The following is a 19,151-nucleotide window of genomic DNA, read 5'->3' on the forward strand; positions in this document are numbered from 1 at the left end:
TAGCTAAAATGGAGCTATAGACTAACTGGTCTAAACCACATCCGGTGAATTATGCTAAGCTAGGCTAACAGCATCGCTCTCTTTATTCCACGCACAGAGAAGAGAAGGTTATGTATCGTCTTATCTAACTTTGGGGTAGACAGCAAATAAGGTTATTTTCCAAACATTTGTTGTGTTTCTTTAAGCGCTATTTTAAACAGGCCCTCACATTCAGATGCCATCAGTATCCTCAACACTGTATGTTTCTGCACATAGTTTACAAACACATGACGCAGATGACACCTTAGAGGTGCTAACTCTCAAAAAGTGGTGTCGACTGCACTATGGAAAGCAAAATAGCAGATGCGGCTCTGTGGTTATGCAAAATTCAAAGTGAAACTCGACTCAGCAGCAACTCAGCAAGTTCTTGGATGCAGCCAAATTCGATATCCGACGCTAATGACCAGACTCAGAACAAGGGATCTTCAAACACCTCACTGTTCTGCGCTTTGCTTGATGCACCCCGCTGTTCGGTAGGATCGACCTTGATGAAACTCACCATACCAGTGCATGTAGAGAAGTCTTTCAGGGAGGCTGCAGTAGCCATTTTGTTTTCCAATTAAAACAAATGTTTTTAGCACCATTGGCTGTATGAATCAGCAGGCACATGTTGACGGCCATCAGCATCATCGTTATCATTATACAAGGCCTGCTGCTCTCATAATGGTGTGTGTCTGTGTGTCGGGAGTCTATATCCACTAATGGTGCAACACGCTAAGGGCTTGTGTGTGTCAGCAGAGTGCTACTGGTGCAATCAATGCCCTAATTATAGTCCTTTTTCACACATACACACACCAACACTCACACACACACAGACACAATGCCTGTGTGTGTGTGTGTTTTAAGGCTCGGTCTGGGGACACACTGCATTGAGACTATAGTCAGGAAACCAAAGGGAGAGTGTTGCAAACTGTGACCCATCTGCCAGAGCAGAGCAGAGACGTGACTCTCAGACATGCAAGCATTCCCTCCCCACTGCCTGCTGCTAGACGGGGGGATTTCCTGGGACTGGAAACATCCGGTTTCATGTGGCTGGCTTTTAACTGCCCTTTTCTTCTTTAATACCACAGTTTCTCTCTCTCTCTCTCTCTCTCTCTCTCTCTCTCTCTCTCTCTCTCTCACTCTCTCTCATACACACACTCACACACACACATACATGTGGAGGTAGCAGCAGGAGCAGGCTTGGACAATGCCAGTGTCCAGCTCCGCTTCTCTCTGGGGGGTTCTGCAAAGCTGTGGAAGTCCAGAGCGCAGTCCAGCCACGGTCACGCACACACCCCCTCACACCCTCAATCACGCTCCATCCCTCACACACACACATACACAAACACACAAACACACACCCTCACACAGAACAGAACACCTCCCACAACTGGAGGGAAGGTCATCCCTCCCTACCCCAGGTCTGCAGATGGAGGAAGAGAATATCTCTTTGTTCCTTTGTCTGTGTGTGAAATGCCTCACTCTGTTTCTTTATGCCCTTGGTGCTCTCTCTCTCCCCCCTGGACAAGCTTCAAGTACATGCTGCTGCTGTGTGAAGAAATGTGTGCCACCTCCGTTTCCCTCCTCTGTTTTTTTGGATTAACATGCACACTTTCTCTCTCTCTTTCTCTCTCTCTCTCTCACTCACTCTCTCCATCACTCGATGTCACACACAAACACCACACATATACACACACACACACACACACACACACACACACACACACACACTTACCCTGCTCAGAGTGTTGCCACATGCATGTCACCATCAGCCAACCAAATCTCAAATCTTGCCCTTTGGGTCCCTCTGGTGGTGGGCATGTGTCATTGCATCTGTTTATTTTCTTTTTCTTCCAAGTGGGAACACCGCAGTCTCAGGAAGTTGGCTAAACATGTCTGTGTGTTTGTCCTTGCTTGGCCAAACCTTTGATATGTAATCCCTTCTGCACAGTGATAGGAGGAGACGAGAAAAGAAGGGAAGAGAGGAGAAGAGGGAAGAAAAGAGCAGTTTTTCATTAGTGATCCTCAGAGCCTGGGAAGTCCATCTTGTGCAGACAGGAAATGAGGCGGTCGGGAAGGGAACAAGTCAAAAGGGAACACGATCGCTTTTATGTGGCCCTCTGCACAGCTTTTGATGACATGCCGCCTGTTTCTAAGAGTAAATATTTACGCCAGGTTGGGCTTGCCAGTATCCAGAGATGGAGGTGCGAAACCAGACTTTCGTGTATATTTGTGTTTCAGTGTGGAGACATAAAAGGTGAGACATTTTGTAGGTGAAGGTGATTTATAGGTCCACAGAATGCCAACTGGCCAAGCAATCCTCTTTTCCCACGTCTCCACTTAATCTTGTTTCGCCGATTTAATAGTCTTGGCTATAACTCTCTCTCATTCTCTCTCTCCATCCCTCTCTCTCTCCCTTTCTCCATCTCTCTGTCTCCCCCTCTCTCTTTCCCTTTCCTCTGTTTCTCCCTCTGCTTCCCTTTCTCCATCTCTCTCTCTCCCCCCTTCCTCTCCCCTCCTCAGGAGCTGGAGCTGCTGGAGGCGCTGCTGCGCTGTAAAGCGGCGGACGCTCTGGAGGGCTGGGACGCGCGTAGCGTTAGCAGTCTGCGCTCGGCTCTGAGCCGGCAGGACCGAGGTGGTGGGGGCGGTCGCCTGCAGCTGTGGGACGAGCTCTGCCCCCCGGAGGAGGAGCCTGGACGCATCAACGCCCTGCAGCTGCGCCTGGACGAGTCCCAGAAGGTCCTGCTCAAGGAGAGAGAGTGAGTCCTGTGTGTGTGTGTGTGTGTGTCTGTGTGTGTGTGTGTGTGTGTGTGTGTGTGTGTGTGTGTGTGTGTGTGTGTGTAAATAAAAACGATAACACTAGCGAACATGTGACATAGTATCTTTGCCAAAAGGTCTGAATGAGCAAACGAGTGTAAGTGAGGTGAGGTCAGTACAGATGTAACACGTTTATAAACCCAGATCTGGCCTCCGAGGAAGTACTGATAGTTTATAAACCCAGATCTGGTGTCTGAGGAAGTACTGATAGTTTAAAAACCCAGATCTGGTGTCTGAGGAAGTACTGATAGTTTATAAACCCAGATCTGGTGTCTGAGGAAGTACTGATAGTGAGAACCTCTGAAGAATTCAACACAATTATGTATTACAAGTTGGTGTTGAGTTTCCAAAGAATTTGACCATTTAAGATGTTGACCACAGCAAAGCTATCACCAGGACTACCTAAACCAAAAAATAGATTTATATATATATTACATTACATTTAGCAGACACTTTTTGACCAAAGTGACTTATGTCAGATATATTTCAAGGGATTACATTGTCCCCGGAACCCGGGGTTAAGTGCCTTGCTCAAGGGCACAACAGTGGAAGCCGGGAATTGAACCAACAACTTTCAGGTTACTGCCCTTAAAGTGTCCTTACAGCTCCTTAAAGTGTAATTCCAGTGAAAATTGACCCAAGGATGTTTTTCTGCATTAAAACACATCAAATAGGCCATGGAGACAGTATTTTTTGTTGATCAAACACTACAGAGCTTGCTCCAGTATACGCTATAGCCCCAAATCGCAAACAGTGGATTAGCTAAGGACCACGAGAAAAATGCTTCCCAAATAGCATTTTTTTAAACCAGTAATATTGTTCAAAACAGCATAAAACCTTGTCAGTAGCTTGCTCAAGGTTTATGCACACATAAAACGAAGCACCAACAACGTAGTTAACGAACCCAGAGTTTATTACGTGCTAAACTGTGCCTTTGTGCCTCCAAACAGACTCAAAATGTCATGACACATGACACCACTGTGCATATTCAGTAATTGTGAAGGAACAGTAAAAATCCTGTGTGTTGCACAGGGGAACTATGCAGTTTTTTTTAGCTTAATTTACTTAACAGCTTCGGAGTCATTGGAATGGTTATAAGACTTTTTTTCTAGGGGGGTATGGTGGCCATCTAGCGTCTCTGAGCGGGCCCGTCGGCCTCACAGTCAGAAAGTCTCGCGATGTAACGAATTGCTTTACTGTACTACACACATACATGCCAAGCATCGGCCAGAACAAGGAAAGAGGAAACGACAGACTGACCAAGCGAAGAGTGCCGTAAATATACTCTGAAGCTGTAGGGGGAGCACTGCAGAGAAAACTGTGAGAAAACAGCGAAGAAATTGCCAAAACTGCATACGGGGTCTTTAACTGAGAATGGAGAATGGCCTTTGTAATATAGTTGACACATGTAAGACACTTTGGATAAAAGTGTCTGCTAAATGATTAAATGAAATGATGAATAAATATGTTGCAGGGACAAACAGTCTCTGGGCAAGAGCATCGAGAAGCTGGAGGCAGAGCTGAGCCAATGGAAACTCAAGTATGAGGAGCTGAGCAAGAGCAAGCATGAGGCACTCAAACAGGTACACACACACACACACGCACACACACTCTCATTCAGGATCTCTCACATATACACACAATTTCAAAATCATTTCGCACATCCACTTTCACACTCCTACATTCACACCCACAGATAAATATTCATCCACAATTCATATAATTCACTGGTCACATACAAGCACACACACGTCACACACACGTGACACACACACACACACACAAACACATCTTATTTTCTAGCTCACAAGTTCTGTTGCAAGGCCTCAAAGTTTAAAGGTTATCTGACAGTTGCCAGTTGACTCCTTCACCTCTAATGAGAAACTCTTGGACAGGACCAGCTCCAATTATCTGCAGCTCAGCTGATGAGTGCTGCTGACCACCTGAGCCGCAGTGGCCGGATAGGGAGAGAGGGGCGGCCATTGTTCCCCCAAGGTCACGTCAGAGCCGCCATTAAAAGAAACCAATTTTCTCCCTCTGAAGCCATCCTCTTTGTCAGGATGCCACCCTTTGTGCACAAGTCACCTTGGTCTGGTGTGTGTGTGTGTGTGTGTGTGTGGCGCGTGGCGTGTGAAGTTAATGGCTGCTGTGACACCCCAGCCCACCCAAGGCTCTTAAGTCCCTCTATCAGCCCAGCGCCCCTCACACAGTCCCCCATATCAAAGACACACGCCTGCACCTCCACCCCTACCAGAGCATGGGTGGGCACACACACAGCAGAACACACACAAACACACACAGACCTACACATGCACCTCCACCCCTACCAGAGCATGGGTGGGCACACACACAGCAGAACGCACACAAACACACACAGACCTACGACTGCACCTGCGCTGGCACAGATTACGACTTCAAATGCACATATGCGACACACAACCACCAATGACGTCTGTCTCAAAGGCTGTGAGATACGTCCGTGGTGATGTCTATTCCTGTGTGTGTGTGTGTGTGTGTGTGTGTGTGTGTGTGTGTGTTGAGGTACACACATACTGTGCACATGTGTGTATCATCTTCTTTCCCTGTTTTAATGTGTGGAGACTTATCATTGTGTATCTCGTATCAGTAGAGCTCATTTCAGTAGTTATTTGTGGGTGTGACTCGTATGACAAAGGCTACATCAGCCAGACAGAGCTAAAATTCCTGAGCAAGAACCATCCAGTCATGCCAGTCATACTGTATATGCCTTGCCAAAAGTCCACAAAACATTGATAAACCCTTCTGGTCGTCCGATTGAGGCATGCAATGACAGCCTGATGGAACCCATATCTCTGTACGTAGATCGCATCCTCAGACCCTTGGTCGTGACATTACCTTCTTACTTGAGAGACACAGGCGATTGTATAGAACAATTATCCAAGATCGACGTAAACTTGAATACCTAGGAGACCTTCCTTGCAACGATGGACGTGGTATCTTTGTACACGAACATTCCACATAATAAAGGTATCATTGCTATGCAATATTTTCTTAATCTAAGAACTGATTAAACCCCCCTACAGTATTTCTTATCGAGATGATTTCTATGCTACTACATAAAAACTTTTTCTGGACGAATTTTTTGGACGAATACTATTTACAAAAGCAAGGGGCGGCTATGGGCTCTAGATTTTCACCTGACTATGCATGTTTATTTATGGGTTATCTGGAGGAAAGATACATATGGAATAACAATCCTTTTTGTAATAACATTTTATTGTGGAGGAGGTATGTAGACAATGTATTTTGTGTGTTTAAGGGGTCTTTAGAAACATTTAATGACTTTGTATCTCATTTGAATAATATGGTTGAGTCCATTAAATTCAGTGCTCTTTCCTTGACACCACAGTCTCTTAGAGGGAGGAAAGCTATCGACTACCTTATACACTAAACCGACCGACAAAAATAGCATTTTACATGCCTCTAGCACACACCCTACATACCTAAAGAAAGGACTCCCATACACACAGTTTCTTAGAATAAAACGGATTTGTACACATGCGTCTGATTTCGATATGGAAGCTAGAAAAATGTACAAGCAATTCTCTCTAAGAGGCTACCCCCCCATCTGGCTCGACGAAGCCCTAGAGAGGGTCCAAAGAACTAAAACTGCCCCTAAGAGGGATACGCATAAGTCTATAGCCTGCACTACTACGTACACTAGACATAGCCGACAAATTAAAGAATGCATACGCAAACACTGGCATGTTCTCAGTAGTGACCCCATATGTCAAACGCTGTTTTCTGAACCTCCCCTCTTCTCCCACTATAGGGCTAGTAACATTAGGGATTTCTTGGTTAAAGCGGATTGTCACACCACACAGCGGAACAAGGAGGGACGCTTAAGGAACATCACTGGTCTCTTTCCGTGCAAAGGGTGTGCTGCGTGTAAAAATAACACTAAAAAGACCACCTCGTTCACAAGCTCCATCACAGACAAGACCTACAAAATTAAACAATGCACCACATGTAACACTGCTGGGGTAGTGTATCTGATTACGTGCCCATGCAATAAACAATATGTAGGCAAAACCAACAGACCTATAAAAACGTGCATCATAGAACATAGCAGCGCTATTAGACGCAAAGATGAGAAATCGCCAGTAGCGAGACATTTCACTGAAGCCGGCCATCAGCTGGCCTCACTCTGAGTTTTTGGAGATTATACGCACCGGGCGACACCTTAATACTAGACGAAAGGCGCAGACGCCACACTTCACCTTCGTGTGCACATAATATGTACATTATTATTCCATACATGTGAGGTTACGTGCACGTCAGTCCTATGTGTTCCAGAAGGAGGCACTGTAGGTCCACAGGCAGGCATCAGCACAGGGCAGGGTCTGAGTGTGTGTGTGTGTGTGTGTGTGTGTCTGTGTCTGTGTCTGTGTCTGTGTGTGTGATGGCACGGAGGAGCCCTGATAAAGGTGCTTTGAGACTGAAGCTTAAGCTAGCGACGTAGCGATCTTCCACCAGCTCATGTGTCACTTACGCTCCGTCATAGCACAGAGAGCACACCCAGCCTGCTGGAGATTAAACAGCGCAACAGCTCGCTCTCTCGTATGTTGCTAGTTTGCTCACTAAATTAACCCAAAATATACGTATATTAAATCAGCTGACATATGAAGGTTTTTATCACTCTGAGGAGGTTTTGAAGTCGTCTTTCTGCTCCATTGATCCGTGTCAGATGGCACATCTGTGGCTGTGTTGCCTGTTGCCCTAATGCTTTGTGTGTGTGTGTGTCTGTCTGTGCTCTACTTCAGCTGAACTTGCTGAAGGAGGTGCACCAGGACGAGCTGGGCCGCATGTCTGAAGACCTGGAGGATGAACTGGGGGCGCGCAGCAGCATGGACAAGAAGCTGGCCGAGCTCCGCGCAGAGGTGAGACGGCCCACAGCACAGCACAGCACAGTGCAGCGTACAGCACCACACCACACCACACCACATCGTACAGCACACAGCACCACACCACACCACACCACACCACACCGTACAGCACACAGCACCACACCACACCACACCACATCGTACAGCACACAGCACCACACCACACCACACCACACCACACCACACCACACCACACCACACCGTACAGCACACAGCACCACACCACACCACACCACATCGTACAGCACACAGCACCACACCACACCACACCACATCGTACAGCACACAGCACCACACCACACCACACCACATCGTACAGCACACAGCACAGCACAAGTGAGACACGGTTTGTGAGTAAATTAACGTTGGATATACATGGCATTTAATCTTCCATTGTGCACACAACGCTTCGTCTATCTCCACACCCATTACTCTCGGTGGTATATCTCACGAACACCTTGATCAAAACATAGCAAACCATATATCAAAATAACAGAAAACCTTACCGAACACGAGGATATGAAGCATTCCTCTGTACAGTAAGCGGTTCCCGAGTAATCCAACTTTGGGCTGAAATTGTAATATATTTTATAGCAGCCCAAAATAATGAACTTGCTTTCCAAATCAAAGAATTAAAAGTTGGTCATGGCATGCACAGATCAACTGTGCTTTTGAATAGATATTTCTACCAGCATGCTTCAGGTGGCATGGATGCAGACACACAGACACATTTTTCCCTAATATAAAGGCTGACCTAAGATATATGCAAGCATGATCACATCATACTTTCCCAGATATGGGTAGCCTAGACTGTCTTGAAAAAAGATATAGCCTAAGAGCTCTTTTACAAAGCTATAAATCAATTTTTGTAAACATGTGCAGTTGTGTTGTTTTGATTGAGTAAATAACAATTACCCAATTACAGTTCCGGAAACAAAATAATAATTTAAAAAAATGATTTATGAAAATGCATTAAAATGGAGGACGTAGCATTTTGGAGCCAAACTCTTCTTATGTGTCCTAATGCCCCCCCCCCCCCCCCCCCCCTCCCCGTTTTGGCGTGCCACCCCAAGATTTGCAATGGCCTCCCCTGGCCACCCCTGTCTATATTTTCTGCCGGCGTCACTGGCAACAAGATCTGTTAAGAGGCAAAAAAGGCACGTTTAGATGATGCCTCCAGACCTGTAGCATTGTAGCTAACTGGGAGTACTGGCCATTAGCTGCAGTTACTCCAGTTTGGTAGCACCAATTTTGGTCTTTTTTTCCTATCGACAGTACTCTACAATGTCTAGCGATCAAGACTCATGTAAAAATCAGCCGGATTTCTCCTTTAACTGTTTTCTTGATTTGAAAGAAAAAGCTGACCGCTATAGCAGACACTTTATATCCAAATGACACCGCCTCACAACAGATGGACGCTGTTGCCGCTCCACCATGTCCTCACAGATCTGGACCTAACTGACCCATCTGAGCTGCTGCTGTTGTGTAACTATTGCCAATAGAGTTCCCCGAAGAAGAGCCAATTCAGGTGGAGAAAACTACAATTAAATAAACAAGTTTAGGTCTAGCCACAGGGGTCTGATTTTACCCCACCTGATGTGCACTACTAAAATGGAGTCAATAAACACACACAAACACACACACACACACACCGGCTGCCTCTCTCTGAGGCTTTTAATTAGCTGTATATTGGAGTTCTGTGTTGACATTGATTGGTTCTTTGAGGCCATTTTGATAAAAAGTTCATGTTCAGCTGAACTTGGGGAAGGTTGTCTTGATTTCCTGCAGGACCAGGTGGATTACCTAACGCCAGCAATATATCAAGGACTCTGCAACGTACACAAATGCACACACACCACACACACACACACACACACACACACACACACACACACACACACACACACACACACACACACCCAAGCACTGCAACCATCTTACTCCCTCCCCACTGTCTTGACCTTGCATTTAGTCTAGATTATTAAATTAAGATGTCACAACATTAAATAGATTTTATACTCATTTAGAATTAGTCTTTGAACATTACTTTACAATAGAAGTTGTGTTCAGAATGTGTCTGTGTTATACTGGAGGACTCGGGGGTTACATGTCGTCCCCTTGGTTGTGATGAGCAGTGGTCCACCAGTGCCCAGCCCACCCTCCTCCTGTAGACCCATAGACCCAGGCTGCATGTTCACACTAGTCTTTATTTACAGATGACAGGAACTCTTCTTTCTCTCCCTCGCTCCCTCCCTCTCCCCCCTCTCTCTCACGCTCCCTCCCTCCCCTCTCTCTCCCTCTCCTTCCATCTCTCTCTCTCTCTCTCTCCTTCCCTATCTCTCTCCCGCTCCCTCCCTCCCCCCTCTCTCTCCCCCTCTCTCTCCCTCTCTCCTTCCCTCTCTCTCTCTCTCCCCCTCTCTCTCCCTCTCTCCTTCCCTCTCTCTATCCCCCCCCCCTCCCATTCTCTGTGCCCGGTGTCTGGCCATGGCCGTCTCTCTGCCCATCTGCTTTGCGTCACATGGTGCCCCTGGTCCCCTGCCCGCTCCGCTCCGCCCTGTGGTAAATCACTGGCACGGGCTTGGTGGGGTTTTGGGGGGTTGGTGATGGCATGTTTGGCAGAGTGGCGAGGCTGGGTTGGCGGGCCGTGCAGCGCGGTTCTTTGATGGGGTGTTTAAAGCGTTCCGTCCTGCGGCTGCTCAGGTTGCGGCTCCAGTTCAGGCTCTAGCTCAGGCTCAGGCTCTCTTCCCAGAATCCTCCAGCCTCCAGCAGGGTCCAAGTGCTCCGCCTGGCAACCACACAGGCCAGAGCAGCACACACAAGACCAGTCTCTCTCTCGCTCCCTCTCTCTGAGTCTCTCTCTCCCTCTCTTTCTCATGGTCACCTTTCCCTCTGTGCTCTTTGTCTTCTCTTCTGTTCTCACTCTCGCATTTGTCTACCTCTCTGCCTCTCCTCTTCATTTATTTTCTCTCTCCCTCTTTCTCTCTCTCTCTCTCTCTCTCTCTCTCTGTCTCTCTCACTCAGGTACTCCGTCTTTCTGTCTTTCTGCTGCACCCCCTCCTCCTCCCCCTCGCTCTGTGTCATCTCTCTGATGCTGACTCACTCATTTGATTGATCCTCTTCATTCTCTCTATCTCTCTCTCCCTCCCTCCCTCCTTCCCTCTTTCTCTATCTCTCTCTCGTCCCCCCCTCTCTCTCTCGCTCTCTCCTAATTTTACCCTATCTGTATCCCTGCCCCCCCCCCCCCCCCTCCTCCTGTGGGAATGAGCAGTAAGTTAGCGTGTGGCGTGCATGGCTAATGCGCTATCAGGCAGGCGGTATGATGGGTTGGGTTGGTATGGGGTGATGAGAGAAGAGAAGAGGTCACAGTGGAGCTGGAGGGGGGGGGGGGGGGTTGTGTTGAGTGGGTGGTTGGGGGGGGGGTTGTGTTGATGAGACGTGGGAGGAATGTTCCGGCATGTTTAAGACATCTCGGCAGGAGACCTGCGTGCCTCTTCTCCCCCCCATGAAGTCGCCTGTTTTTCTGAAGTATCCTCAGATGCCCTGTAGAAGGCTCTTTTTTCCTTCCCCTTCCCTCTCTGGGAGTAACTCAATGAGATATCACAGGCCATTTGATGGGGACGTGCGCTCATGCATACACACTCGCTCACACACCCCTACTGTGTCATCTCTAATACCTCCAAGGTCTCATTAATATCGCTCTCGCTGTATTTCTCTCCCTGCCTCTTTCTCTCACCTGTCCCCACTGTCTTCATCTAACTCTCCATCTTCCCTTCTCTCTCTGCATCTCTCCATCCCTCTCTCCGTATCTCACTATCCCTCTCTCTTCCCTGCACCCAGAGGCGTATCAAGCCTTTTAAAAGTGTGGGGGTTGGGATAGGAAAATGAAACAATCTGGCCAAATTATAAATAACTCCCTACAGGGACGTTGTAAGTATTTTCTGAGAGGGGTGCGGACTATATTGGTGTCGGGGAGTTACTCCCCTGAAAAAAATGTGAGATTCTGATTGCTAAACACGCCATTTTAATGCAGTTTGGGAGGGACAGAAGAAGCAGTGCCTATGTGTGGCTCATGTGACATGTAGGCCTACATGATCTACCTGCTATCACTTCACTATTTGACACTACCCTACATGGAGACATATCTCATGTTATAAATCAAGAAATCATTTCAGAAGTTTTGTGCATGTGGGTTAGCAGGCTACAATAAATTGCCTCACAGATAACAGCCTAATTTCGAGGTATCACTAATACCTATTAAATAAATGTAAAGGACACAGAATAGTGACAGAACTGTAAGCTCAAATTCAAAAACGTTTGAAGTCCACCCAAACATATGCAAAGGGAATATAAATACATTGTGTTGCATATAGCCAGTTTAAGCTTAGATTATGATTAGCAGTTTCTATGTTTTTTCCATTGATAGTTACAGGAAGCCACGTTGTTGTTTAAACTATTGTTGCTTCTAGCCCACGTTACCTCCAGTTTCACTTGCTGCAGGGACGCAGACATTGCATGAGCGCTCATAAGCGTTCTATTTGAGTTCTACATGCTGGAAATCTTTCTCAGATGTAGAACTCAAATTTGTCATGACGCCGCCGTTTGTAAGATCAAAATAAGATGTTCTACATGGAACGCGATCATATTTAAGACAATAAGATCTCCAGTAGATATAGCACTACGACACATATGACAGTGAAATGCCGCCGACGTTTGTAAGATCAGGTCAAATAAGACGTTCTAAATGGAACGCGATGTAATTAAGCTGATCTTTTCCAAGCGTCTTGGAGACATATGTGTGCTGACTGGGATATGTCTATATAATTAATGACACCAAATATATGGTCCATATTTAAGTTTTGATTGGGGAAACTTTTAGCCTAGTTTATTTTTGTTTTCAGTCCGCGGTTCCAATTCAATCTTGCTGCAAGTCAGACGTGTGAAGCACTGGGCATAACTTAATTTCGCGGCTACGTGTACCATTAGGTTAATTGTTGAGGAGGCCCATAGTTTGAGAAAAGCTGCAGATCATAGACAGAGAAAGCATAATGCTCCGAGAACAGTAGCCAAAGGTCTACAAGTGCCTCGGTGCGCGCACCCCACCCCCGTTTTCACTTTGACTCCCTGCATTTCTACATTGTGACAAAAACTGTCAGTCAGACAGTGAATTTTGCTTTACTAAATTAACATAATGCGGTAACAATTATCATTTAAATTCTACCTGAAATCTGCTCACTGCAGACGTTATAATGCAGACCCAAGCAGCCGCACCCTTGTAAGACGCACACTTTGAAGCCTGAATCAGAGCGGCTCTGGTTCTTCACTGGCTAACTTGATGTGATTCGCTGGATGACCGTTCAATCAAATCAACAGACCTATTTGTGTCTCTCTGTGTGTGCGTTATGGTAGATACGGTTCCAACTCTGTACGGGAGCGTCTATTTCCATATTTTACTTTCATTTTAATCTGACAAAAAGTGTGGGGGATAGAATCGTGTTCCAGCAAAAGTGTGTACGTTATAACACCCACATCCCCCACGCTTGCTACGCGCCTGCCTGCACCTTGTTCTTCATTTCCCTCCTTCTCCTGGTTCATTTTTAATCGCTCCCTCTTTTCTCCTTAAATCCTGTTTTCTGTATCATTATCCTCATATTCCTCCTTATGACTTATTCTCTCTTTTTCTCTCTCTGCCTGTCTCCTTCCATCTCCATCTGCTTTATGACCATCTCTCTCTCTCTCTCTCTCTCTCTCTCGCTCTCTCTCTCTCTCTCTCCCTCTCCCTGTCTATTTCCCTCCATCTCTGCCTTATGACAAACTCTCTCTCTCTCTCTCTCTCCCTCTCCCTGTCTATTTCCCTCCATCTCTGCCTTATGACAAACTCTCTCTCTCTCTCTCTCTCTCTCTCTCTCTCTCTCTCTCTCTCTCTCCCTGTCTATTTCCCTCCATCTCTGCCTTATGACAAACTCTCACTCTCTCTCCCTCCTTTTCTGTCTTCCTTCGTCTCCCTTCGCCTCCCTCTGCCCCCATACACATACACACTTGCACTTATGAATAACTCTCTCTCTCTCTCTCTCTCCCTCTCTCTTTCTCTCTCTCTCTCTCTCTCTCTCTCTCTCCCTCCCTCTCTTCCTGTCTATTTCCCTCTGTCTCTGAGTCCCCCCCCTTCTGTCTGCCTTATGAGTAACTCTCTCTCTCTCTCTCCCTCTCTCTTTCTCTCTCTCTCTCTCTCTCTTTCTCTCCCTCCCTCCCTTTCTCTTCCTGTCTATTTCCCTCCGTCTCCGAGTCCCCCCCCCCTTCTGTCTGCCTTATGAGTAACTCTGTCTCTCTCTCTCCGTCTCTTTTTCTGTCTCCCTCCATCCCCCCCTCCCCCGGTCCCTTGTCTCAGATGGAGCGTCTGCAGGTGGAGAACGCTGCTGAGTGGGGTCGGCGTGAGCGTCTGGAGACGGAGAAGCTGGCGCTGGAGCGGGATAACAAGAAGCTGCGCGCCCAGATGGAGGACCTGGAGGAGCAGCTGGCCCGTAAGCGCAGACAGGCCGCCACTGCCCTCGACTCCGACCTCAAGAGCATCCAGGCCGAGCTGTTCGAGAGGAACAAGGTGGGCCACGTCAAACACACACACACACACCTCTCAGTTGCGCTCACATGCAAACAGCTGCACACACATATCTGCACATACACACACACACACACACATGCACTCACTCTCACTCTGAAGGCCTCTCTCACACACACACACACACACACACACGCACACGCACACGCACACACACTTGCACACTAGAGCCTTTTCTGGGTACAAACCAGCTGCACATCTCTTTTAAGTGTCATAACGCTTGCGTGTTACATCATTTGTGTTGGCCCTTACACCAGGGGTCCCCAACCTTTTATGTACCATGGACCGGTTTGATTCCCATTTTTTTTTTCACGGACCGGCGGTGGGGGGGCGGGGGGGGGGTGGTTCAGGGTTTCAATGTTCCATATGTGTTGTGCATGCATTACTTGAAAAGAACTAGCTCCAGTTATGTATGAACAGTGAAGGTAACAAACTCTTAAACATGTGAAAAACGTGAACTTGAAGAAGTGAAAATTGAACAATATGAACTATGAATATTGAACAACTCGGCCTCGCATAGATAGGCCTACGTGGTAGGAAATGCAGCAACGTTTTCAGCGCTTTCACGGCAATCTCGGGATATTCTGCTTTGGTTTTGATCCAAAAACCCGCCAGAGAGGTTTCCTCATACACACTCTTAAGACCACCGTCATTTGCAATTTCGATCAATTGCTCTTCCTCCTGCGCTGACAAGTTAGGACTATTCGGGATATTGACAAATGGGTTGCGGAACCACTCATTGGTTTGCCGTGGATCTTTGGAGGATGGGAAGTAACGCTCAAACTCATTTGAAAGCACAACAAGGTGATCGCGCACCAGCTGCGAGAGAAAGGGCCCTGCCTCAGTCTCTCCCAAAACCCCCACTACTGTTTGGAACATATTGAATACACCCCGATCCACTCGTCGTACCCACACATCAAGCTTGGCTTTTAAATGCAGCGACTTTATCTGCCAGTTTAAAGACAGTTGTCATTCTCCCCTGGAGTGACAGGTTGAGGTCATTAAGCAACCCGAATATGTCACACAGGTAAGCGAGTTTTGACACCCAATCCTTATCACTAAAATGTGCAGCTAACGGTGACTTTTTTTCTGTAAGAAATCTCTGCAGCGGCTCTCGCAACTCAAACACTCTGGCCAGTGACCTGCTAAAGATGCTTGTTTTTTGTTGCTAATTCTAGCAGTTTAGCTAACTTCGTGTGACACTACCGTTCGCCAAGAACTGATCAAGTGAAGTGAGCTGACCTGAGGCTGCGCAGCGCTGAAGGCAATATGTAAAGTGTTGAAGGCGGGACAGACAGACGTAAGAAAATAGACCTTGCAAAATGCAAACATGCATGCAATCAAACAACTGCATATAGGCCTATGTCATGTAAAAACGTGACATTATTGCAAATTAAATTGAGTTTAGTTTGCATGCATTTTTTTTTAAACTCATGTCTAGGCTATGGCCCGGTTAGGAATGCCCGGTGGTTGGGGACCGCTGCAACGTTTTAGAACACAGCCTGGACAAGTTGTGTTGTGCGGTGGAGTGCAGTGTGTTAAGGAGCTGAGGTAGATGAATGGATGGATGAATGGATTGATTAATTGATTGCTTTAATCATCCCCAAAGGGATTGTCATTGCAGCCAGACATATCAAAATTCAGATTTCAACATAGATGAAAAGTTGATATCACAGACATATAACTCAGACTGTCACATTTGGTGCATAAACTCAAAGTCAAAGTCAAAGTCAAAGTCAAAGTCAGCTTTATTGTCAATTTCTTCACATGTTCCAAAGAGATCGAAATTACGTTTCTCACTATCCCACGGTGAAGACAAGACATATTTTACCAATTTAAGTCCACAGACAAACATAACATTCAAGTAAACAAAAAAGTAAGTAAATAAGAGGGCACATATAATAATGAAAAAAATAAGAGCAGCAAAATTTGGTTGAAATTGTGCATAGACAGTCAATAAAATACTAGTGCAAAGTCAGGCCAATAAAAGGCTTGGGTAGTTCTGTTTGACCTAAGTAAGAAAGAAAGTGACATAGTGGTGCAAGTTATGTAAGAGCAGCAGAAGTGTTGTGTTTTCAGGACAACAACAACAAGTTGTAAAGTGTGCAAGTGTGCAAGTGGAGTAGTGCACGCGGCCATTGTGGGTCCAATGTCCAGGATGTTATGTAGCTGAGGGTGGAGGGGGGAGAGGAGGGAGAGAGTTCAGCATCCTTACAGCTTGGTGTATGAAGCTGTTGGTGAGTCTGGTAGTGCGGGAGCGCAGGCTTCTGTACCTCTTCCCAGAGGGCAGTAGATCGAACAGATTGTGAGCGGGGTGACTTGCATCACTCACAATTTTGGTCGCCTTGCGGGTGAGGTGGGTGGTGTAAATGTCCTTCAGGGAGGGGAGTGAAGCACCAATAATCCTTCCAGCTGTGTTCACTATGCGCTGCAGGGCTTTCCTGTTGTATTCAGTGCAGCTTCCGCCCCACACAGCGATACAGCTGGAGAGGATGCTCTCAATGGTCTCACTAACACTGTAGTGTGCAAAGAGTGCTTGATGGTCTTCTGGGCCCCCACTGTCGACTTCAAGGCACCTAACCATAACCCTTGCCTTACCCTAGTGCCTTCCAGGCAGCACTGCCTTGAAGTCAACGGTGGGGACCCAAAAGAGTGAAGTGATCAGAACATAAAAATACAGGCCTCATCCTATAACTTCGATAGATAGATAGATAGATACTTTATTGATCCCCAGTGGAAATTCAAGAACTTATCAAGTAATCAATGTCTTATCAAAACATATGTATGTGTTAGAGTGAAATAATAGAGTATGGAATCAAAAGAGCTACAGTAAGCCCTATCATCTGTGTGGCCTACTGTAAGGAGATGTTGCTGTTAGACTTTCTCTTTTAGACTATGGATTCCATTTCCAGACTGTTATCCGCCTGTGCGGTGAGATAATTGCACACTGTGGGAATATTCTCATTTGAAGCATTTCATTTGCAGCCCTTGCAGCCCTGAAAAGGACTTTTCCTTTTTAGCAGATATCAAAATGTTCTCATGAAGTGGACATTATTCCATGAAATAGGATGAGTGTTATTACAAATTGGTGTTCAATGTGTGGCTTTTATTCCCCAGTCAACATGAATCTGCATTTGTTGACTTGATAGAGCAATTGAAGGCAAACACAAGCACACAGACACAGGAGTGCACCTGCAGCCATGTATGCCAATAATACACACACGCACGCACACATACACACACATACACACACACACATGCACGCACACACATGCACGCTCACACACACACACACACACACACACACACACGCACACACACGCACGCACGCACACACACAGAACTTCTCTTGTCCTCTATACTCCCACCTGTGTGTGTGTGTGCGTGCGCGTGCGCGTGTGTGTGCGTGCGTGCGTGAGTGTGTGTGTGTGTGTGCGTGTGCGCGCGCGCGTGTGTGTGTGTGTGCGCGCGCGCTCTGTTGCTGCCCTGTGTGTTGTGTATAGAGTTTTGTCACTTTGATTCGTCTTTCATCTTCTCTTTCCCACTATGGACTGTCCTGGTTCCCAGGAGGCAAAAGGGGACACAGAGACTGGATGTGTGTGCTTCTCTATAGATCTCAGAGTGTGTGTGTGTGTGTGTGTGTGTGTGTGTGTGTGTGTGTGTGTGTGCGCGTGTGTGTGTGTGTGTGTGTGTGTGCGTGCTTGTGTGTGCGTGTGTGAATGTGAGCAAGAGTGTGGAAATAAAAACACTTAGTGCTGGCTCTTTATGAGTGCCATTACTGCAGGCATAGATTTATGGAGTCAGCCTGAAGCACTCCTCTCTCACACACACACTCACTCACACACACACACACACTCACACACTCACACTCACACTCCTCTCACACACACACACACACTCACACACACACACACACACACTCACACACACACACACACACACACACACACACACACACACACACACTCACACTCACACTCACACTCACACTCTACACCACACCACATCAGCAAATCACTCTTATCACCTCTGAAAGTGAGTGAGAGATGGAGAAAGAGAGAGAGGAGGGATACAGAGAGAGGATGAAAGGTAGAGCAGGAGATTCCAGATGTGACACTGGGACTCAAGCTCAGGATGCGTGGAACACACAGCACAGCTGTCCATCTTCACCATTTACATCTTCTGTGTTTGAGAGCAAAAGTGTTTTCCTTTTTCTCATATGGTTGTAGGGTGTAAAGGAAATAGTGTGTTTAGTGTGTGTGTGTGTGAGTGAGGGAAGAGACTGATGGTGAACAGATCTGCTTGTGTGACAGTGTGTGATGGTGTAAGGGAGATTGATGTAGAGAGAGTGTGTGTGTGTGTGTGTGAGTGAGAGAGAGACAACATATTTATGTTTGAATGCATATGTGTGCAAGAGCTGAAGTGCGTGCGTGCGTGTGTGTGTGTGGAGTGTCAGCCCCAGTTCACAGCCATACAGCTCCAGCCAGATTGATGGCACTTTTCTGGGGGCTGCCGTACTGCGCCGATCAATGTGGACGCAGCCAGAGAAACACAGCAGGCGATGAAGACGTTACACACACACACACACACACACACACACACACACACACACACACACAGAGGGAACAAAGTGTGATTGATACCAGCATCATATTCCCAGCCCAGCCGGCTCTCTCTGTGTGTGCCTGCAGCAGCCGGTCTGGAGATTGATGTTCCCTGTCACCTCGCAATTCAGCCAAGCCCTGCCACAAGATTGGGAATGGGACTCTGTGACTGCT

General features: G+C 46.8%; 1 protein-coding gene across 1 annotated transcript in view; it reads left to right on the forward strand.

Moving 5' to 3' along the window:
• The window catches only part of ccdc102a (coiled-coil domain containing 102A), an 83,790-nt gene that overhangs the window by 36,693 nt on the left and 27,946 nt on the right, over window positions 1-19,151 (forward strand). Inside the window, exons 3-6 of the mRNA XM_042060771.1 lie at window positions 2,545-2,780; window positions 4,313-4,421; window positions 7,641-7,757; window positions 14,146-14,355. Of these exons, the coding sequence (XP_041916705.1) occupies window positions 2,545-2,780; window positions 4,313-4,421; window positions 7,641-7,757; window positions 14,146-14,355 (672 nt within the window). The remainder of the gene's footprint in view (window positions 1-2,544; window positions 2,781-4,312; window positions 4,422-7,640; window positions 7,758-14,145; window positions 14,356-19,151) is intronic.

Source organism: Alosa sapidissima, chromosome 14, assembly GCF_018492685.1.
Source record: "Alosa sapidissima isolate fAloSap1 chromosome 14, fAloSap1.pri, whole genome shotgun sequence".
Lineage (NCBI taxonomy): Eukaryota > Metazoa > Chordata > Actinopteri > Clupeiformes > Clupeidae > Alosa > Alosa sapidissima.